The 24,336-nt window shown below is 32.7% G+C and overlaps 5 protein-coding genes across 7 annotated transcripts; 4 read left to right on the forward strand and 1 right to left on the reverse strand.

The window, feature by feature from the left end:
* Positions 6,858–19,421, forward strand: LOC109334265 (actin-depolymerizing factor 2-like). 3 transcript variants are annotated; one of them, XM_019569926.1, is made up of 4 exons: positions 12,366–12,372; positions 18,537–18,548; positions 18,603–18,862; positions 18,945–19,421. In XM_019569926.1, exons 3-4 carry the CDS (start codon positions 18,621–18,623, stop codon positions 19,093–19,095), a joined length of 393 nt encoding a protein of 130 aa, XP_019425471.1. In that variant the 5' UTR covers positions 12,366–12,372; positions 18,537–18,548; positions 18,603–18,620; the 3' UTR covers positions 19,096–19,421. The 3 variants fall into 3 exon arrangements, with proteins under 3 accessions (XP_019425472.1, XP_019425471.1, XP_019425470.1); XM_019569927.1 differs by lacking the exons at positions 12,366–12,372; positions 18,537–18,548 and adding an exon at positions 6,858–6,865; XM_019569925.1 differs by lacking the exons at positions 12,366–12,372; positions 18,537–18,548 and adding an exon at positions 17,571–17,693.
* LOC109334266 (probable leucine-rich repeat receptor-like protein kinase At5g49770) lies at positions 7,060–8,980 on the forward strand. The gene is made up of 3 exons (XM_019569928.1): positions 7,060–7,276; positions 7,756–7,991; positions 8,491–8,980. The coding sequence occupies exons 1-3, from the start codon at positions 7,225–7,227 to the stop codon at positions 8,494–8,496; spliced, it is 294 nt and encodes a 97-aa protein (XP_019425473.1). The 5' UTR covers positions 7,060–7,224; the 3' UTR covers positions 8,497–8,980.
* Positions 10,001–14,222, forward strand: LOC109334264 (putative F-box protein At3g24700). Its single transcript, XM_019569924.1, has 2 exons — positions 10,001–10,476; positions 13,374–14,222. The coding sequence occupies exons 1-2, from the start codon at positions 10,081–10,083 to the stop codon at positions 14,112–14,114; spliced, it is 1,137 nt and encodes a 378-aa protein (XP_019425469.1). The 5' UTR covers positions 10,001–10,080; the 3' UTR covers positions 14,115–14,222.
* On the reverse strand, positions 14,230–16,475 carry LOC109334263. The gene has a single exon (XM_019569923.1). The coding sequence runs from the start codon at positions 16,126–16,128 to the stop codon at positions 14,803–14,805; it is 1,326 nt and encodes a 441-aa protein (XP_019425468.1). The 5' UTR covers positions 16,129–16,475; the 3' UTR covers positions 14,230–14,802.
* On the forward strand, positions 20,781–23,684 carry LOC109334262 (protein FAR1-RELATED SEQUENCE 6-like). The gene is made up of 2 exons (XM_019569922.1): positions 20,781–20,934; positions 21,508–23,684. The coding sequence occupies exon 2, from the start codon at positions 21,508–21,510 to the stop codon at positions 23,509–23,511; it is 2,004 nt and encodes a 667-aa protein (XP_019425467.1). The 5' UTR covers positions 20,781–20,934; the 3' UTR covers positions 23,512–23,684.

Raw genomic sequence — 24,336 nt, forward strand, 5'->3', positions numbered from 1 at the left:
GTATTCCATATAATATCTTTAGGATAAATTTTTTACTAAGACTTTGTTTGGGAGTGAGGTTTTGGAGGGAAATGAAAGGGATGAGATGGCTTTGGAAAGCTTTCACGTTGTTTGAGAGTTTGATCAAGGAGAGGGAAAGGTTTTGGAGGGTCTCAAATCCTCTAAAACCTCACCAAATTTGAAGTTTTTTGGAGATAAAATGTCAAAATATGTTTAGTAATAATATATAATTACATATTATTGTCTATTTCTCATTATTAATTACATTTTTAAAGGAAAATAAAAAATATTCTTATATTATCATTAATTTATCATCCTCCATCTGAATTTCATATTCCAAAAAATGGAGAAAATTTCTTTCATTTTCTCTTCCCTTCCTAACCCTTTGATCTCTCTTTCTTTTTTCCTCTTAACTCTCAAACAAAGCCTAAGAGATTTTAATAAGCATTAGGGATTGACACAAAAGGATTTGAAGGTTTCAAAATGGTTATAGCATAAAGAAATCAAATATAGAGAAGATAGTATTATTCTAACTTTCTATGCAATTTTTATTTTATAATAGTCAACAATGGTATAAGAAGGAGAAGAATTCTCTCATCAAATATAAGATTGTGTTGTAAGCTATCAAATTAATTTATTTCTTATAAAAAAATTAAATAGAAAATTTTGTTGACAACCTAACTTAGATTTTAGTTATGGACATATTAAGAGTAGAATGGAGAGAAAAAATCAAGATGAAATGTCAAGAAACAAATGGTAAAAATTGAAGGAAAAGGAACATTATAGCTTTGATGAAAGAGTTTTGGAGAAAGGGTTTCCCAATGGATAATGGAATTAAATTAAGAAGGTAGGTGATGGGACGTTTGAGTCCAATAACTACTGGTTGAGATCCTCTCTATTATTGAACAGATAAATACCATAAAAGTAAAGAAAATAATAATATGATAAGACACTTTTATCATTCTACATATAATGGAATAACATTTTTGACACTGAAAACACAAATAAAATCAAGTACTTGACTCTCCATAACCAATACAGATAGACAGGAGATGAACACTTATCTTCCCATTAAATTCCAAGATTTGTATTTATTGTTTTAATCAATCGGCCATTTAATGATAGGCCCATAACTTTTATTACATGTACAATTTATGTGATATTGATGTTTTAGTTAGATTTAATTACACCTTTATGTAAATTACTCATTTCCTTTTTATACCTATACCGACTACCTCTAACTTATACAAATAATTACACTGAATATCTCGCAAAAAAGATAAGTATGATCTTTTAAGTAAAAAAGTGGTGATACGTGTAATTAAGTTAAATAAAATATGATATATTGTGGAGATAAATTCAAATAATATAAAAGTCAATGTCTATTCATTACTTTTGTTTCATTATAATTACCATCAATAATTCTAAGGAAATGTTTAAATCACTATATGATAAAATAATGAAGATGTATCAAATCTTATACTATTTAACAACAAGATGTTAGTCTAGTGATGTAAGGTCTCGCTCCAAGATGACCAAAAATCAATGATTTGATTATTGCGAGCATACTTATTACGAGGGGCAATCACGAAAATGATTAATTCCTTACCCAAGAGGTGTGACAAATACTCTTTTACCAAAAAAATTTATACTATTTATATTTGTCTTAACAAAATATCATATTTTGTTTAACTTAATTACATTTATTACTTTTTTTATATTTTAATATATTACACTCATCTTTTTTGCAATAGTAGTCGGAGTGTAATATATGTATAAGTAAAAGTGATTTAGTGATTTGTAAAAGTATAAAAATAGATAAGAATAATTTGTGTAATTTTATTAAAAATGAGATTGTAGTGTAATTTACTTATTTCTCATTCTCTAAATTTCCTAATTATTTATGTATATTCTCATCAATAGGAAAGGAGAAGTTAGGTGAATCTAGATGCTTTGAACAAATCTAGAATTTGAAACAAAATTATGACAACAAAGTTTAAGTTGAAAATCAAATATTATAAAAGATATAGTGAACGTTTGGGAAATACAAGGTAGTTAGGAAATAGAGCAAAAAAATGGTGATATCTATACTATATATAAAGTTGAAACTTGAAATAATTTTCCTCATAATGTAATTTATATTTCTTATTTTGCCCTTAATATTATTTAATTTTTACAAAAAAATAGTCCTAAACAACCACCACCAACACATTAATTAACCACATATCTTACCTTAAATTAAATATTATCATAAACACAAAAAATATAATATAAAGTACACCGAACACAACAAATACATTCTAATTCTAAAAAATGAAATATATAAAAATTGAATATGTAGTATCATGCAATGTTCACATATACACACTAGTATAAGATAAGATGAGTTATATAAATGAGAATAAAGTAAAAGTATGTGTATTGTTTTCTTTAGTTTTGAAAATATTTTTTTTTGTAGGAAATGAGTAAATATGACATATCATGATTTTAGTGGTCGGAGAAGATAACTTATCTCCTTATACTAAGATATATTTTATTCTCCATACAAATATTTAGATACAAATGGAAGGGGAAAGCATAGGAAAGGGCAGGGAAAGAAAGACTTGTATCAAGATGAAAATATCTTGTTGAATGATGAACATGATTTCGTACTATAATGAAATAAGCATGAAAGAGGAAGTTAGGTAAATCAACAAATTATCTACTATTTTATTTATATGTTAATCATTATTTACTTTCAACAAAAGTGATATAAATCAATAGTGGATGATATAAAAAATTTACAGTAACGATATTCATAAAATATAGCTTTATGATATAGCCAATTTAGCAAGCAAGGGAATGCTCAATAAAAGTGAGAAGCAAGTATTTGTTTTAGGTAATGTAACAAGAGATATGGGTGACAATACGGGCCAGTCCGACTTGACCCGCCTTTGGCCCGTCAGAATATGGGCTGGCCCGTCCCGACCCTTATTGTTAAAGGGATCAAATTGTCAGTCCGACCCATATTTGGTAGGGCTGGCAGGCCGGCGGGCTGACCTATTTTTTTTTAAACACATATTAAAACTTTTAGATAAAAATAAATAATTCAAACAATTCATAAATGTCTTTTAAAACAAAAAATCACAAACAAAAGACACAATCTCATAATACCATATTACATTAATACAAAACTTGTAAATTCTACACAATAAACTACCATAGTCTTAAATTTTTAGACTCCTAGTTCTAAATTTTTAGACTCATAGTTCACAATAAAGCTTATAACTCCCAAGTTTTAAAAAATGTATAAGAATCAAAACTATTATATTATAAATCAATCACAATAAAGTATATATATTAATCAATTTAATTTGAATTCGACTACATTAAAAATATAAATTGAAACCCAATCGAATTCAATTAATTTTTTAAAAGGAATCAAAATCAGTAGTTCTGTTTGAGTTTCAAATTTTCCATTTCAATTAATTAAATGTTTAAATTTGATTCAAACACCCCTACTTGTGAGTGAAACTCTACCTTTATCTCATAACAAGTACAATAATTGGATAAGAGTGAAGATAATAGATAAATATATTGTTGTTAAAACCGTACCGGTTATCAAACCGGTTAGGGTACTGGTATAGTGATACAGTGGTTCAACCAGTGGTTTAGTAATTAAACCGCATGCCGGTTAAATCGGACATACCTACTTATATTTATATATATAAACCTATAACAAAAAAATTCCAAATAGGTAGATACTCAAATTTATAATCCATATTTATAATCTACTCAAAATTCACATAAATAAACAACTTTAAGTCTTTAACAAATTCAAAATCTAAATTAAAAAACATATATCAATGCAAAAGTATCACTTAACAACCACAAAATATAAATAAATGACATAACTTCACAACTCACTCTATAAAACAAATAAATTTAGAGTTTTAACATTTAACATCAATGAGTCAAATTTATCTTATATGAATATTATATTTTTCTACCAAACCCTATCTTCAGATAGTACTCCAAGATTACACAAATGTCACTGAGATTACACACAAATGTTAAGAACCAAAATGTGTAATCTAAGTATGCTTTGGAAACATGTGCCTTGAAGAAGAGTTGGAAAGATGAGTCATCTTCTAATGAGTTTTTAAGTTTTTAAGTTTTAAAAAAAAAATATATATATGTGTATAAACCAACCGGTTTAGTAAAATACCGGTCGGTTCACCGGTTTTGACCGGCTTTGACCGGTTTTTGACCGATTTTGACCGGTTTTGATACTTGGCCTGTTCAACACCTGTACCATACCGGTTAGGGGGCCGGTTCACCGGTTGAACCGGCCGGTACGGTACGGTTTTTATAACTATGAATAAATACATAATGAGATATTAAATGTTCATTTTACAAAGAGAAAGAAAAATTATATGCTTAAGGATTCAAACATAAGTTAAAATTGTAAAAGTTTAATTTTAATTGCAATGAACAACATGATAGACAAATGAACTTTAGTCTTAATGTTGGCCCGCCGGGCCAGACCGACCCGACCATCCATTGTCCGTCTAAAAAACGGGCTTTCAAAATGGGTTGAATACGGGCTTTTAGGCTAAAACCTCAGTCCAGTCCGCTAAAAACACCTATCAGAACGGACTGGCCCGTCAGGCCAAACCCATTTTGCCATCCCTAACCAGAGATAACAAAGTTTTGATATAGCCTCCTCATGATGCTACAACAAAGTAATGGGTAATTTCATTGGTATCTCAAACCATGCACAAACTCTGGCAATGGAACAAATACAAGTATAACCATATGGTAATAAATTACTTGTACATGATGCCCAAACACCTTGTTCAAGGAAAAGAAAGAATATATATATTCTCTCAAATATCGTTTCATATCATAATGAAGCAAAAACAACAATAATAATAAAGTTTTAAATTTTCTAATTGACATAACATATTTTCATTAATGCATGACATCTTACATGGCAAGATACGGGACAACAAATCTCTATTCTTGTTCAAGTAGGTCTCTAATCCCAGAAAAATGAACAATACATTTGTAGATTAACTCTTGTTTGTTCTTATTGTGTCTTGGGAATAAAGCCCTCACTCTCAACATTTGGATTGCATGAGAGTGCAACTGTACATGATGACCCATTTTGCAGCATTTTTTGAGGATCTGTCTTATGTTATCTTCATTCTTCTCAGCCTTCTTGTAGCATAGCTTCAACACCAATGTTTCTACAGACAGTTTATCAACACGGTGTGTTGATATCTTCTAATATTATATTATGGATTTATTCACTATATATAGCAAGATAATGCTATTATTCATCATAATCTTTAGACTACAATACACCCTTTGGTGCTGCAGGAACCAAAAATTGTTTGATCAATTGCAACCAAACATTATCCACATTTGCTATGTGATTATGGCAAAGACAACAAGCATCAAAGGTATAAGTACACAATGCTGTTGTTAAATGGATCAAGTACACAAGTAGCATCCTACAAACTATTATTATCACTATTGTTGTTGCCCAATTTTCTATTGAGATGAGACTTAAAGGAAAGTAAACTATGAGGAATGTGGACATTCCCCTAGTTGTTAAGTTGGTGCAGAAACATTCAGAATAGAAATACAATGTAAACTTCTAAGAATGGTATTGTTTCATTATCAGGTATATATTCCAAACAAGTATGGACAGAAGAAAAACAATTTAGTTTGTTGGCTTTTTTCATTGATGTAATGAAGTGATGGGTGGATAAGGGTTGATTGTGTCAATAGTGGATCTATATTCAGCATTAGACAGTTATAAGAGAAGTTAAGTTTTGTATTCTTATTTTCAGTTATCTGTTGATTGTAGTTGCAAGAACAGGAACTGATGATTGTAAGTTTAGTTTTAATGCCATGCATATTTTTCTGATCTTCCATATGACATTTTTGTTATATACATTCTTACATGTTCAAAACCTGTTTTTCTGTTGCTGAAAATTCTGAATACTTGATATGCAGAATTTCACCTTCAGATTTTGCTAAGAAGCTTTCAGCATTCACTTTTAGCTTCTATAATAGTCTTTGTATTAAGATTTAAATACTGAAATATGTCTTGGACTGTCTTCTGAATTTCCCATGCAGATAATGCTCTGCAGATTATAAAGCAAGAGTGGCAGAATACCCCACCTAGTTGGGAGAACCCATATCCTTGTGATTATGGTTGGGATGGCATTAGGTGGATCAATTCACGCGTTACTATCATGTACTTTTTCTCTTTGAAGTTCTTATGAGAAGTTGCTACCTTCTCCTGGATAGTTTTTTTTTTTTGTGAGATTAAGGCTTGGTTGTTTTGTGGTAACTTGGATGCTATTATTTCAGATCACTATCAAGCACAAGTTTGATCGGCGAGTTTTCTTCAGGACATGTACTACTATCTGAATTGCTGATTTTGTATCTGTTCTACTTGTTATTTTCTTGAAATATGTTATACTCCAGTCATAGATAGGTGGACTTGAAATAATGCCAAGTTTCAACCCTATTACTTATAGACAATGAAACAGGGCAGTATAGAATGTTACCAAGATTATAACCCAACTCTGATCAAGTTTGATGCATGGACTCCAAGTCTCTAACAATCCACTTCCTTATTTCATCTTCCACAATTCTTATTGGTTGTGGGTTCAGTGGTCAAATACCAGATTCAATAGGAACTATAGAACAATTGCAACTACACTTCCTGTAAGGAATGTTTGTTTTATTTTTAAAAGATACATATTCAATATAATCAATACATGCAGGTACTCACACTGTCTAGTTTAACACTGGAAATGCTAAATTTTAAGAAAGAACTATGACCAAGATGAAACTTTCAATCATAGTGTCATGTAGTAAAGCCACCTTATTATGTTCATGCATTTTGTGCATAGATTTTATATTAATACTACCACACAGTTATGGAAATATTCAATGAAGACATATTTTGTCGGCATGCTTGTATCTATACACTACTTAACCTTAGTTAAATATATTACATTTACTAAGTATCTTAAAAAGATAATTTTTGACAGGTTTATCAGGGAACTCTTCAAAATGGGCAACTAATTGCTGTGAAACGAGCGCAAAGGGAATCAATGCAGGGAGCAGTGGAGTTTAAAACTGAGATTGAACTTCTATCAAGGGTTCACCACAAAAAAACTCGTTAGCCTTGTCGATTTCTGCTTTGGAAGAGGAGAATAAATGCTGATTTATGAGTATGTTGTGAATGGTACCTTGAAGGATAGTCTTTCAGGTACATATTTTATCACCTTGCTACCATTGGATAATTTTTACTTATTCTCCGATATTTGGCCGAGCTGGGAGAAGGGGAAGCCTTGGTGCATAAGTTGTTGCCATGTGACAAGTTGGTCACAGATTCCAATCATGTAATACGCATCATGCAAATGCAAGGTAAGATTGCCTACTATAGTCTCACATATTGGCTCTGTCCCTTCCCTGAACCCTGCACTTGGCAAAGCGCATTCCTCGTTATTGGCCTTGGCCCTTTATGACATCGGTTCCGCCATTAGCAAAGTAGGAAAGATATATTTCGTCACTATAAATTGTTGTCATTTTTCATTTATATATGTATTTACTTATTACATGCTTGCTCTAGTAATGTAGATCAATATTTGATCTAGAAAAGGTTATTGAGTTAGGTGTGACAAATTCATAATTCTTTTTTATTACTATTTTGTTTAATATCAAAGAAGATGCATATGATCACTGCAGGTAAATCAGGAATTAAATTGGATTGGATTAGAAGGATGAAAGTAGCCCTTGGTGCTGCCAGGGGGCTGGATTATCTCCATGAACATGCCAATCCTCCGATCATACACCGGGACATCAAATCGACTAACATTTTACTGGATGAGTGCTTGAATGCTAAAGTATCTGATTTTGGTCTCTCCAAGCCACTGAGTGATGGTGCAAAAGGTTATATTACCACTCAAGTCAAAGAAACAATGGTTGGTATGTTGTCCTCTAAAACTTGACAGTTGATACAATAAAAGTGCATCATGGTCTTAATCCACTAAATAACTTGAAGGGTGAATAAACTCTTACTCATTCACTTTACAAAAAAGGGGGAAACTTGTCTAAAGTGAGTTTGCATCGAAAATGAGGATGTATCCACCCTTAGATTGTGAGTCGCGATCTCTATCCCTTTATTGGCACAATGGTGGATATACCCTTACTTTCTCGCTTTACAGGAGCCTTATCCACGAAAATATTCGCTTTTGGAGGAGCCTTGTTCACAAGGCTGACATGTATGCTAACTATTTCCTGGTGGCGTACTTACAACACCGAAAACCCTCTTACCGGTACTTGCACATGGATGCTTTCTGTACCATGAAGTTCATATGAAGACACAGAAAACACTCTATCTCCAATATCTTCTGTATCATTTATTTTTCCAAAAAAAGTTCCCAACTTCATTGATGATAATGGATTTTGTTCTATATGCAGGGCTAAATGGACCCAGAGTATTATATGACTCAACAGTTGACTGAGAAGAGTGATGTGTATAGTTTTGGAGTACTAATGTTGGAGCTGATAACTGCAAAAATAGCCAATAGAACAAGGGAAATATATTGTTAAAGTTGTTAAGGATGCTATTGACAAGGAAAAAGACTTTTATGGTCTTCAGGATATTCTTGATCCAACCATTGGTTTCGACAAGTTTTGTGGATCTTGCACTGCAATGTGTTAAGGAGTCAAGTTCTGACCAGCCTTCAATGAACCATGTTGTGAAAGAAATTGAAAGCATGTTGCAGCTAGCTGGTGGAAACTCCAGTAGTGAATCACCAACCACTTCATCTAGTTATGATTTAAGTAGGGGTAGTTCACACCATCCTTATGAAAATGCCTTCTTTGATTCTAGTATAGTACTTACACATTGGCTATGTTGGTCTTCTCTTCACATTTATGCTCAAAAGCAACTTCTTGGAGTAATGTACAAATAGTGAGATAGGGATGTTGTTAATGTAGTGTATTATGCTGTTAGTTCAACATTGAACTTGATTGAAGCTGATTTTTTAGGACAAGATATGCTTCTTTTAAGATTAGTTTGATTTTTGTATATGTTTGCTGAAAACAATTTTATGATAATTTACTTTGTTTAGGTTGTGTAAATAAACCACTTTTGTATGATAAAAAAACCAATAACAAGGTTGGAGTTATTTGTTATGTTAAACATTGATTTGAGTCTACAATGGTAAACATGCATGTTAACACTTGTACATACACCATTTAAAATTCAGAAATTGCACACAGATTCAAAACCATGTTCACCTATAGTAGCATATAAAGACAAACTGTTTTGCCATTCTAAAATATGCAGAAACATATGTAGTTCCAAACTCTAGCACAAGAAATATGAAAACCACAAGATGATTTTCAATCTTAGATGTACCAGGACAAATCATTCAAATTGAGTAAAAAAAAATTTATCTGGTGCACGAAACTCCCACCTAATAAGTTTTAGGAAAAGTACCTTTACTCTATAAATTGGGAAATTGTTTTCAAGATTTAAACATATGAGAATAATTTTACGTTGCACTTAACGTACCCTCGAATACATACAAAAAAAACATGCATTAAAATAATCTCATTTTTTAAAGTTTCATGGTAAACATCAATACATATCTTATAATATAATTTCTACTACAAAGTCTTGAAGAAAAATATTTCAATGAGTAGTATACACAATTTGAAGTGGCACTTGGCATGAATGAACTTTTTTGGAATCTAATTGATTTTTTCTTAAAATATAAAGCACTAAAATTATCAATATTTGCATGTTGAAGAAAAATATGTATTATTTTTACTTTATTTAGTTATAATTGATTATTGTATAACTGATCTATATATTAGTTTGTTCTGGTTTCTCTAACATACTAAAATGAGTGTTTGATTAGAGTAGTAGATTATTATTACTGTTGGAAAAGACAATCACATATTTACGATTTGTATTGTTGAATTGGCGAATCCCACTCCCAAATTGAAAACCTTGCACTTAGGGTTCGTTGAATCTCCAAAATCGTTTGGTTCTTCGAAATGGTTGGCAATGGCAATAGCAATGGAAATTTACCAAACGACATAATGATAAGCATTCTGAAAAGGCTTCCAGTGAAATCCTTGTTCCGATTCAAATGTGTTTCCAAAGATTGGTTCAACCTATTCAATTCCCCTTATTTCATTTCACACCACCTTCAATACTCTACTCTTTTTCTTCTCTTCCAACGAATTCCCCTTCCCAACCTCAACCAATCTCAATCTCCTTCCTCCTCGTCGTGTTTAATTGGACAAGATTTCAAAGTTCATAATCCTCAACTCATCGATTTCGCTTTAACAGATAAGATTATTGGTTCCTGCAATGGATTGTTGTGCGTTAAACACACTAACAATCACATGCTCTCAATTTGGAACCCAGCAACTAGGGAAATCAGACAGGTACTCAATACAAATATGGAGGGATTTATGTTTTGTTAATGTGTTGAATTTTTTACCGTTTTTTGTTCTGATTCTTGTTTAGTATAGTTCAACATTATCATAGTGGAATCCCTAGTCTATAAGTATCACATAACTCAACTACCTTATTCAAAAAGATTCTTTTACCAAACACTATTAAGTAGTTGATAAACTAGGTAACTAACTTATTTGACATAACCAACAAGGCGTTGGTTTAGTGGTGTAAAGCATCATTGGATCCCCAAAGTTGAGAGGGTTCGATTCCTGGGAGCAATAGTTGTTAAAAGGGACAGCCATGAACCCCAAAATGGTTAATTCCTTACCCAAAAAGGTGAAGGATACCTTTGATAGTACAAAAAAAAACTTATTTAACATAAAAAAAAGCTTCATGGTGTTCAATAATAAAAAGGTTCATTTCAATAAGTTATATCTTATATCTCATGTGATAGCTATTTGAGTTAGCATATGATATATGAGTTATAGCCTCGAGTCATTTTACACCTACCGACTAGCTATCAAGTAATTTTACCAAAATTAATATTTCAGGTACCTTATAAACTTTTAGTTTGTTTATCATGTAGTTGCAGTGTTTATGGTTACTGTAATTGTAGTTATTGTGGCCGTTGCGATACAGATTGTAGCTGTTGCGGTGTAAATTATTTTATAAGTAAAAACATATTTTTGACATCAATGTGGCCCGATGCGGTTGCGTTGTGACCCAATGCGGTCCAAATATAATCCGATGCGGTTGTGTTGCGGTGTGATGCAATTGCAACCGCAATATTGCAGCTGCAATTGTGGTGTGATGCGGTCCATAATTTGAAACACTAGTGAGTTGTGTTAGACATAGCCTTATTCATGTAGTTGCTATGGTTATTCCAAAAAAAAATTAAAAGTCTATTTCTTACATATAATCTTTGAGGAAAATATAATTTTTTACTGGAGCCTCTAACGGTGATCATATCATATCACAATATCATTAGATGTAGGTATCTTGGACCAATCATATAAGTTGATGGGGAAATTGATGTTGATGAGAACCATATGATTCAAGTGTATAGGATGAAATAGTGGAATGCATCACGTGTTATACGTGATAAAAAAGTACCACTCAAGCTTAAGGGGAAGTTTCATCGCACCACTATAAGACTTGTAATGTTATATGGAACTGAATGTCGGATAGGGGTGAGCGTGAGACGGGTTAAGCATGTTCCTCACCCGTCTGTAAATATTGATTGGGTCAATTTTTGAACCCGAATCCGTCCATAATTAGGATGAGACGCGTGAGGGACGAGTCCAAATAGGGGGTCAAGATAGGGACGGGTTCGGGTTGGAAAATGACAAAATGACAAACATAGATTTTTTTTCTCAAATCTTTAAGCATGCACAACCAAAGTTATCATAATTTGTTTATAAACTAAACTACAACTTGCATCTCACATACATCAGTATATAAACTACGTACTGCAATAACTATTATAAATTAATGATTAATTTTGTTTAAATAAAATTTTACTAGATAAAATAATGATTAACCACCTAGGCACCTAATAGACCAAGATGTCGGTTTGTCACATCAATTATAAATAAGGGTACCAATTATTTTGAAACTTATGTTTTAAATTTTGTATTTTGTGAAAGTAAAAGTTTAGAATATGTGTAGTTACCTACCAAGGAAAATGACCAAGAAAAAGGACCAGTATCTATTATAGATTGGATGGTGGCTTGAAAATAATGAAAAAAAGATGAAGAAGACGGGTTGATGGCTATTGGGCATTGGGAATCAGAGGTAATAACATAAACATGAGCAACAGGGAGGAAACAAACAATGGAGAAAAAAAAAAGTAACTCTTAAGTGTCGCAGCATCCTTCACTCTCGTCACATCAATCCTTCACTATCCAGGAGAATTAAACAATGAAAAAAAAAGTAAGGAATTAGCATCATATGATAAGTGATGTGGATATGTTGTGTGAGCTTGTAGATATTTGAGTTATGTGGACTAAACATAATGGGTATTAATATGTACTTATTCAACTATTCTTTATATATAACTATAAGGGACGGATCAGGTGACCCAAACATAAACCCGAACCCGTCCTTTTTTTGACAACGGGTCTGTCCCTTTTAATCGGGTCTGTCATTTTTTATTTATTTGGACGGGTCAGACCCGTCCCTAAGTCATGGGGTTGAGACGAGTCTACGAGTCGGGCCGGGTCTTGCTCACTCCTAATGTCGGGTGATAAAATAGCAACAAGAAAATATATTTCATATATAGCAGAGATAAAAATGTTGTGTTGGATGAGTAAACACACTAGACATTAGACAATATAGGATTATAAATGAATGCATTATGGAGAAAATTAGAATAGCTCCTATGATAGAAAAGATGTAGAATTGAATCTTAGGCGAAATAATGAAAAAAAGACTTAGAACTTAATGCTTTGTTGGTGAATATGATTTATGTTAAAACATTATCACTTCATTCAATTCATATATGTAACTTCATCTTGTGGGATAAAAATTTGGTTGTTGTTGTTGACCCTCTACATAATGTATAGCCTTCGCCTTCTTAATGAAAACCTTCTTGCTCATTAAAAATCACAATCATTATAGGCTATACATATATAATAGACTGAATAATATCTGAGTAATCCTCCATTCTGGAACAAACTCTATTATCATTTTAGAAAATAATATAATAATTGGTGATATATTTTTTATACAAGACATAAGATAAGACATAGGACCAGAAGTAATCTTTTTGGGTAAGACTATGTACATCTATCTTGCCTATACCCACCAAGTATAGAAATAATAAATCATAGGGACATGTTTGACACCTCCCTCTTATTTATATTTTTTTGATCTGTCCTTGCAGGTACTAGAAATCCTACATGATATCAAGAGTTTTTCCTATTTTGGATTTGGTTTTAGTCCAATTGTCAACGATTACAAGGTAGTTAGAATTTCCGTCCCCGATGAGGATAGGATTCTTGATCTTGATGACATTCGGGTTAGTCGAGCCGAAGTTTTTTCATTAACCAGTGGTTCTTGGAGAGAAATTGATGCTACCATCTTGCAAACGTTGAATCTTATGTTTAACTCCGTAACTGCCAATGGAGTTATGTTTTGGCAGGCCTTTGGTATTGATCCTGATGCTGAATTTGTAGTTTCATTTGACATAGGTCGTGAAATGTTTACACTGTTAGAAGGTCCTCCACCTCCACCTTCAACTTCACTCACTCATTCTCATACCAATGTACTTGCAGTACATAACAATAAACTTGCTATGTTTCATTACTTCATAAATGGAAGCTCTGAATCCTCATCCATTGAATTGTGGGTACTGGAAGCTGAGAGGTGGGTTAAGCAGTATAGCGTCGGACCTTTTTCGAGGATACTGTATCCGTTAAGTATCTGGAGAGATGAAATTGTCTGCCGTGAAGAATTGCATGGGCGCGTTGATGAATACAGCAAAGTGGAAACTGTTCTATCTCTTTTCAATCCGTATAGTAATGAGCTGAAGAAACTGCCAGCCCAAAGAGATGAGTATTATTATGTTTCTTTCAATTATGCAGAGAGCATTGTCCCAGTTGCCAACTTTCACCATGAACAGTAAGGGATTTTTGGGAATTCTAGATCCTTCCTATGTTAGCAGGATACTGACCTGTTTATTTAGCAAACTTGTTTCAAAACTATGTTAATTTGATATTTTTCTTGTTATATATTTCTTTTTTCTATTACTTTCTTTCATATTTGGCATACAAGATCTGAAGTTCCTTTTAGTGTAGTCACCATATCATGTGAAGGAAAGCCTCAACCAATTGCATCTATGCTTTTAAAAAATGGATTGGTAGTTAATTATTCAGAACTAGCAAAAATACAACCATGTTAAATAGATTAATTATAAACATTAGCACTCAACATCACTTTCCAGTCAAAAGGCCCATCCATATATATGTAACTAACATAAAATTCCTTATAATTTGAATGCATGCTCAAGATACATGTTCAATACCATTTCAATCTGTGACATTTAATTTCTTTCTTTGTTTTTATTTCAGCCATTAAAATATTAGATGCTTGTCCCAAAAAAATTGAAATATAAACTTGGGAAACATCCTTGATTTCATATTTTTAATACCTCTCTCCCTAGCCAAGAATACTTAGGTCATAAAGTTGGACCATGAGTCTTGTTCACAGAAACTTAAATATGTGTAAGAAATAAGTCTTTCTGCAGTTTCAAATCACAAGTACTTGAGCTGTCCATAGTTGGATCAGTGAAATACACAACACAAACGCCTACCTCAGATGATTGGTTTCTCCAACAAGGCTGAGATGTACCATTTACTCTTCTGAATCCCACGATCAAGCTTCATTGCAGCATGCCATCTCAATTTATTGAATCCGATTTGATCTAACATTGGAACATATGTTGTGTTAAGCTGTGATCCAAAGCAGAAGAAATGTTCAAGCCAGAAAAGACCTCCTGGCCTCAACACCCTATATATGTCATAGAGCAGAAACTCGAGCATAGTGTCAGGTATCCAGTTGCTTATGGAATCTATGGAGTGAACAATATCCAGTGTGTTTTCGAAGAATGGAAGTCTTTGAGAGATGCTAAGATGCATTGGTATCAAGCCCCTTGATGCAACAAAGTTGTTGAATGGACCGTCCAAATTCAAAGTGCTTGTGATGATTGTCACATTCCTTTCCCTCATTCTAGCAGCAAAAGTTCCAGTTTGACCACCAATGTCAAGTCCAATACGAATCGTCCCTGCAGTTTTGGTTGCAAGGACTTGATCCATTCCAAAATCAAGACCACCATCATCAAAGATCCATCTACTAATCTCCATGCCTTGTAGATCAAAGCAATTATTGCAGTACTTGTTCTTGCTATCAATAAGGCACTGGTAGCTTTTACAAGTGTACGGATCCCACACAACACTGGTGTCTGGCGGTGTTGTCCAGAGGCTATCTGGCAACTGCAATGGCTCTACATAATTCGTAGGAGACTTAGCGCGACATCTCCTACGTGGGAGTGGCTCACACCCTTTGAGAATTAACCTATGCCCAAGTAGTACATCATCTACAGGGCACTCCCCTCCAATTTCATATGCCATATATTGGTGCAATTCCTCATGGAATCTCATGCATGCTGTGCCAACAGTTGTGTGAATCTCATCTGATCCTATCCTTGGTGAGTACCCAAATGGAAGCTTGTGAGGACCAAGTGCAAGACCGAGCTCATCAGATGCAACAACCGTTGTGGAATCTTCACTTGCAAGCTTCACAGCACTATTAGATGATGGCTTATCTTGTTGGCGGGTAAGGTCAATAAGAAGGGCTTGGACAAGTAAGTTAGTAGAATTGAGTCTGTGTTGCAGTTCAGACAAAATTGAGTGAGTAGCAGCAAGTTCAGCTTTAGTGGAGTTGAGTTCATGCAACATAGAGTTTGTATCACTAGGACTTATAGAGGAATGATAGAAAAAACTAAGTGGGCCAATGAAGATATAGATAGTGAAAAGATTGGTTAGGATAATTAGCATAAGAGGCTTCAACTTATACTTTTGACTATAACTATGACAAGCTTGTATCTTTTTTGGGTATTCATCATGAGCTTCATTTCCCATCACGAATCTCTTATCTTCAAAGTCAAATACTTCTTAGATGAGAAATATAAGGACAAGAAGTGCAGACTTTATGCAGTTGAAAAGGTTACTGATAAAGGAACTATAATGAATATGCAGATCCAAGGAAGGAACATAGTTCCATATTATATGTGCATGTTACTATTTTCTTAAGCAACGTGACCATTGGTTATGCCGTGGTGAACGTTGAAGGCCTTGGGATTTGACCCCATTAAATGGTTGCACACTTGAAGGTTGGAAATGATATTCATTCATAGCTGGTTTATTGTTACTCTGAGCACTATATACGGATCTGAACAATCATTTATATATCACTCATCAATTTCATACCTCAAGGGAAAACATGTGATGTCATGCAATTGTGTCTATTCATGTTTCATTATCATTCCTTGAGATTGGGTAAGAAAATACCATTAAAAATAATTTGTATTTTTAAGTTTTAGGGAATGTTAACAAGTTTTTTGGGCATTGTATGAGTTAAAAAAGTTTGTATTGAAAATGATATTTTTAAGACTTTGAAGGTGAGTTTATTCTATTTGTATTACTTAAACAATGTTCTCAATGTACTTGACTACTTGTTAAAACGTTCCTTAAGTTTAATAAGTTAATATTTTTGACCAACCAGATACAATAATACATGGAATGACAGAAATCTAATCTCACCCTATATGCCTTCCTTTTTAAATGTCTTTGTAGATTCCAACACAAAGATTAAAAAATGTATTTAATGCTTCTATTAGTCTTATATTAATTAATGTAATATTTATGAAAGAGAATAAAATATCTCTTTTGTACTAGTAGATAATTTATTTCCTCGAATCAGTAAAAATATGACATTTGTATTGTTTTGTTTGAGAAATATTTTTATAGAAAATAATTAAATATGATGCCTCTCATGATTTTATTGACCAAATAAAATAACTTACTTCCTTATACAAGGAGATACATTATTCTCTTTTATGGAATGTTAGTATAAAGCTTTATATGTATATTATATATAATTCATTTATGTTACTTTTACTTAATATAGGTAGAATGAATTATAGTACAATGACATTATAAATTTATTACATACATTTTTTCTCTAAATTATTATCTAATTAGTTTAATACTTTTCTATAATATTCTCACCTAATATCTCAACAAATAAAATAAAATAAAAAATGTATACAAGGTAAGAGATTTACACGATTAATATATTGTTAATGTATAATTCTCCCTTCATATTTAATCATCATTAATTTTAAAAAAAAAAATATAAACGAATCGTTGACGATATATTAATTTTGTATAATTTTTTTAACTAGCATAAATATTAGACAAACATATGAAAACAAGGGTAAAGTTGTACAAAAATAATAAACATTGTGTTGATATTTTGAAGAAAGGAATACACAATTAGGAAAAATATATATTTGATTTGATGTTAAAAAGATAGAATTGTAAAAAAGAGGGTAAGTGATAGAAAGGAAGAAGACACCTTTCCCAAATCTTGAATCCCTATATCTCCTCCACAACTATCTCTTCAACCCTTTCAATCAATCATGGTATGTCTTCTCTTTCATTACTCATCAACACTTTCAATTTTCTATTTTTATTTCACTTTACTTTAACCTACTCGATCTCATCCTTCAACTTTAATCATGGATTCCCAATTTTTTAATTTAAATCTGGTTCTCATTTGCTTCTAGATCTGATTTTCGATGTCTATTAAGGTGTTTTACAATTTGATTGTTCTATTGTCCACATGTGATGTGTTTGATCTGATTAGATATGAGTTTTGTGATATACTTTTATGTGATTATGGATATTTTTTTCTTCGTTTGTTAAGGTAAACATTCTGGATTCAATTTATTTTATGATGTAATTATGGGGAGGGAGGGTTTTTATTTAAAGAGTGTTATTCAACTTATTTTTGTAAAAATGTTTTTTTTTATCAATATTAGATTTTATTAATCAAGAAAAATGATGTTTAGGGTCCCAGGATGACCAAAAGGTCAAGGATTTGATTCCTAGGAACGACATGGGTGAATGATACCGTTAGTAGTACCAAAAAAGAAAAATGATGTTTTTTTAGGCTAGAAGAAGACACAACAAAGATCAGATTTTTAGATGTTAACTTATTATGGATGTAATCACTATTTGTCTCTATACCCATGATTTGGACTATACTATGCTTTTCTATAAGTATTGTTCACTTTGTTGGCTGGTAACAATGTTCTTATAATAGTTCATTATTCATCATATTGAAACGAAACCACTTAAAGCAAAAGTTTGAGGTATTAAGTTAATAAAGTTAGTCTGTATGAGACCTAATTGGCAATGATTGATCTTTGGGGTATTACTTTGAATGGAAACAAGATTCACTTATTTGTGCGTGACCACATGAGATTCTTCCTATTGTATGTGTGCATGTCTTTGATGATAATGATGTGTCTGCAACTGCAATTCTATAGGCCAATGCAGCATCAGGTATGGCAGTCCATGATGACTGCAAGTTAAAGTTTATGGAGCTCAAGGCAAAAAGGACATACCGCTTCATAGTTTATAAGATTGAGGACAAGCAAGTCATTGTGGAGAAGCTTGGTGAGCCAACCCAAGGCTATGAAGATTTTGCAGCTAGCCTCCCTGCTGACGAGTGCCGTTATGCTGTTTATGACTTTGAGTATCTGACCGAAGGAAATGTCCCCAAAAGCAGAATATTTTTCATTGGGTGGTAAATGTTTTGTTTTGTTGATAGCTTTCCAAGCTTTGTTATGAATGTTTAATTGCGTTAATTTTGATGATTCTGTTTGAAGGTCCCCCGATGCATCAAGGGTCAGAAGCAAGATGATTTACGCAAGCTCCAAAGATAGATTCAAGAGGGAGCTGGATGGGATTCAAATAGAGTTGCAAGCTACTGATCCTACTGAGATGGATCTTGATGTGTTCAAAAGCCGCGCCAACTAAATGATTATCAATAGTAGGCTTTTCTGATGGGGAAGCTACCTCCCTTTAAGCCTTAGTTATGCATATGGAAATGTTCATAGTTTGTGGGATGGTCAACTTGACTAGTCATGAACTCAAACTATCAATTTTCCAAGTTGTGGCATAAAGTCTATTGCACATTTGACAAGCTTCTCTTATTCCAGTGTATTTTATTATGTGATTTATACAACCTTTGCGTTTGAGTGGCATTTTAGTCCTCCTATCTATCTAGTTGAATTTGTAACTTTTTGTGTGATCAGAAAAAAAATGGGTTCACTTATCTACCATTGAAAATTGTGATTTGGCTGATATATGCTTTTGTTTTTTTCTATGGATATATGAAAAAAGATGCATGCAAACTCCATTTTGGTTATTTGTTGTGGTGGAATGATATTCTATTATGTTAGCTTGAGTGTTCTTGCCTGAAAATGGATTTGCTATGGTATTACTGAGTATTTTATTTATTTTTTCCTTGCAAATGTATCCCTATCTTTGGACAAGGGACAAGTTTCTTTGGGGTATTGCGATTGTCCCTTGTCATAAGTGTTCTTTTTGAGGATCGAACCAATGACTGGTCCAATATCCGATATCACTAGACCAACTTTTTGATGGCCATTCTTTATGAGAGATTAGATTCGGCTTGTGGAGGAATGTTTCCTCAGTTATTTTTGCACCCTTACATCTGCATATAGAATTTGTAGGATGATTTGTTCTGAATTATGGATAATAACTGTCTTTAGGATTTGTTTTACATATTGAAAAGAATTTAATTAACAAGGGGGACTATAAAATATGATCACAAAACAAAAAGTCCCTCTTTCCTCTTCGTTTTTGCAACTATTTAGGAGATCAGATGTGTGTTTGTACAAGGTAGTATGACAAATTGGCACAGATCCCCTCACTGAACTCATTTTTATCTATTAATGAATTGGCTAAATCCTTGGTTAAACTCATTTTTATCGATTCTTAAGATGATGTTTGGTACAATCCTAATATAAATGTCCATGAAAGTATCATAGGCATAAGAAATTATAAATACAAGGAAGGTGATTTCCATATTTTTAAAGGACAATGTTGAATTTGTTAGAATTTATCAAAAATACTATCATATTTCTTTAATGTGTAATATCAACTAAACATGATAATTTAACCTAGTCACCTATCATATTTCAAAGAACATGGTGAAAAAATTTCAAAACTTAAATTCGTTTCTCAGATTTAACCTCAAATAAAAAAAGTGTAATATATATGATATGAGTTAGTATAGATATTTATATATCATTATTGAATCCACAAATTATTTTTTGAAGAGTCAATAATGATTAAATATAGATAAAGAATATACAATGAGAGTGTAAGAAATTTTATATTATAACTTTTGAATAGAAATAATATACAGTGAATGATACATTGAATAAATTTTAGACAGTACATAGATATTATAGCAAGAATACATAAATTCATACGCTTTCTGTATACGTTTTTTTCTCAAATCCAATGATAAAGTTTGAAAAGAGTTGCTAAAGAGGTTTAGGTTAAACGTAAAAAAAATTATCATCATTAAAAGATATGAATAGAGTTTTAATTTTTTTTTCTTTTTCTTTTACTTCAAATCAGAAGCATAAAAATAATTTTACATAACAATGATTATGAATTAAGGGGAATATAAAGTATAGATTGAGAAATGAGAAGAATAGTTAAAGAATCAAAAGGTTCCAATTCAGTGAAGAAGAGAAGTATATACGTGATAGTGAATAGTGTGGCAGAGAGCATGAGCGTGAAGAAGTGATTTTGATTGTGACCAACACCAAAAATCTCAAGGTATACCTTTTCTCTCTCTAATTATTTTCTTCCTGATTTTAATTTTGTTACAATCCCAAACGAAAATTAATCAGATTATTAGTTTTTAGCTCTCAATTTTATTCTGAAATCTTAAAAAACCCTTCTTTGGTTTCTTTCCTCACTCTTCCTCTTTTTTAAAACCCTTCTTAGATTGAGTTTGATACTCTTCATTGTTGTTTGTTTCCTATCCAATTTCAATGGGTTCATCCCACTTTTGAATAAAAATGCTTTCTTTATGCACTTTTCTATTGTCTTTGATGGAAGATAAATGCCCTTATTCTCCATCACTCATGCTTTGATATTCAATTTTGCTTATAGACTGGGGCCAGTGCCACTTGGGTTACCTTGCATGAGATACAAAGTCGATTTCGAGGTTAGAGTGTAATATCTATACACTGTCAGTGTAAAGATTGATATACAGTTACTACATCATCCGTAGGTAGCTTTATTCGAATAATAGTTTTCATATATGGTTAGATTAGAGTTAGCATATCTTATAAAATTGAAATTAGATTTAGCATATTTATTTGGTTTGTTGATATGATATGCTAGATGGAAGAGACCTCTCTTCGCTGCGAACAATTGCTAGATGGTGCATGCATTGAGGTTCAGAAAGAAGAAAATGGTGCACTCATTGAGTTAGATTGTCAAAATGGTTTCTCTGAAGGGAGAAGGGAATTTGTTGCACCTGCTATTGGAATGGAGTTTGAGTCATATGATGATGCTTACAATTACTATATATGCTATGCCAAGGAGGTGGGATTTTGTGTGAGGGTGAAAAATTCATGGTTCAAGCGAAATAGTAGAGAAAAATATGGTGCAGTTCTTTGCTGTAGCAGCCAGGGTTTCAAAAGAATAAAAGATGTTAACCATTTGAGAAGAGAGACAAGAACCGGTTGTCCTGCAATGATAAGGATGAGGTTAGTAGATTCTCAGAGATGGAGGATACTCGAGGTTACACTTGACCATAACCACGTGTTAGGTCCAAAGATATGTAAATCAGTTAGGAAGATGGGAACTGGAACCAAAAGGAAGTCATTGCCTAGTTCCGATGCTGAAGTACAAACGATCAAGTTATATCGTGCACTTGTGGTAGATGCAAGAGGTAATAGTAATTCAAACTCCGGTGTACGAGAAGACAGAACTTTCTCTGAATCTTCTAATAAGCTGAACCTTAAAAAAGGTGATATACAAGCCATTTATAATTTCCTCTGCCGAATGCAATTGACTAATCCAAATTTCTTTTACTTGATGGATTTCAATATGGAAGGGCATTTGAGGAATGCATTCTGGGTTGATGCTAGGTCCAGGGCTGCATGTGGTTATTTTGGCGATGTTATCTTTTTTGACAACACTTATTTGTCAAATAAATATGAAGTCCCTCTTGTTGCTTTTGTTGGAATAAATCACCATGGTCAATCTGTGTTATTAGGCTGTGGTCTGCTTGCCGGTGAAACAACAGAGTCTTATATATGGTTGTTCAAAACTTGGGTTACATGTATGGCAGGATGTTCTCCACAAACTGTTATTACCGATAGGTGCAAGGCCTTGCAGAGTGCGATTGTGGAAGTTTTTCCTAGATCTCAACATTGTTTTAGCTTGTCTTTAATAATGAAGAAAGTACCAGAAAAGTTGGGAGGGTTGCACAATTATGATGCAATCAGAAAAGCACTTAGTAAAGCAGTGTATGAAACATTAAAAGTGATTGAATTTGAAGCAGCATGGGGATTTATGATTCAACATTTTGGAGTTAGTGATCATGAGTGGCTTCGTTCTTTATATGAAGATCGAGTTCGTTGGGCACCTGTTTACTTGAAGGACAAATTTTTTGCTGGAATGTCTGCAGCACGTCCAGGTGAGAGCCTTATTCCATTTTTTGATAGATATGTACACAAACAAACTCCATTGAAGGAGTTTCTTGATAAGTATGAATTAGCACTCCACAAGAAGCACAAGGAAGAATCTGTTGCAGATATTGAATCAAGAAGTTCAAGCCCATCGCTGAAGACCAGATGTTCTTTCGAATTACAGCTGTCTAGAATGTACACTAGAGAAATATTCACGAAGTTCCAATACGAAGTGGAAGAAATGTATTCTTGTTGTGGTACAACAAAATTACATGTGGATGGTCCAGTCATAATTTTCTTGGTCAAGGAGCGCATTTTGAGTGAGGGAAATAAGCGGGAGATCAGGGATTTCGAAGTTCTGTACAGTAGGACCGCAGGTGAAGTTCGCTGCATCTGTAGTTGCTTTAATTTTTATGGATATTTATGTCGCCATGCACTGTGTGTACTCAATTTTAACGGGGCCGAAGAGATACCATCCAAATACATTCTTCCAAGATGGAAGAAAGATTACAAGCGACTTTATGTTCCTGATCACAGCTCTGGTGATGCTAACGATACGGATCGTATGCAATGGTGTGATCAGTTATTTAGAAGTGCCTTGAAAGTTGTCGAGGAGGGGATAATTTCTCTAGACCATTACAATGTAGCTTTGCAGGCTTTTCAAGAATCACTTAGTAAGGTTCATGATGTAGAACATAGACAGGAGTAACATTCAATGTACTTGAAAAAATATTTACAGTTAGTGTATGTTACTTTGTATATTGTACCTGCTTTAGTATAGTGCTGTTTAATTTTGGCCTTTATACAATGTTCATAACTTGTATAGCTAAAGATGTCTTTGGGTTAAAGCCTATGTAAATTTTTTGATGCCATTTTCTGCAATATTTAATGTCACATTGATTTTTCTCATAATATTTTGCTAGAACTCTCAATGTTATTATATCCATTAATTCCATAAAAAAATGTATGAACTGACAGTGTATGTGTTTTATACATTGTTACTATATAGTGTTTATGTGTTTTATACATTGTTACTATATAATGTTTAATCTTCATTGGCTCTTCAAAAAAGGTAATACCATTGAATGGTGAATGATATATTAATTGTGTATAAATCTTTATACCGATAGAAAAAACCTAGAACTAACTTTGAGAAAAAGTTTTAGTTACTTTTATTTTGTGGTGTTTTTTAAAAGCAAAGACTAAAAATGAGTTAGATGATTAACATTGTGTTTGGTTAAGAAATGAAAAGGAGAGGAGTAAAAGAAGGAATGAGGTTATGGTCTTATAGAAGATGATGTGATTTTTTTTTAGTTATTTGATTTAAAAGAAAAAAGTAAACAAAGGATTTTGAAGAAAAAAAAGTTAAAAAAATAAGCTAATCAAACATACACAATTTACATGCCTTTAAAATTTGAAATATGCAAATTAATAACATTTTTTGTCATCAATAAGCTAAGAGTAAAAAAATTGCAAAAAATATATAGCTGAACCAAATTGATTTTTTCCATTAACTTGAAGCTCCTTGAAGTTG

This window comes from Lupinus angustifolius, chromosome LG19 (genome assembly GCF_001865875.1).
Source record: "Lupinus angustifolius cultivar Tanjil chromosome LG19, LupAngTanjil_v1.0, whole genome shotgun sequence".
Taxonomy (NCBI): domain Eukaryota; kingdom Viridiplantae; phylum Streptophyta; class Magnoliopsida; order Fabales; family Fabaceae; genus Lupinus; species Lupinus angustifolius.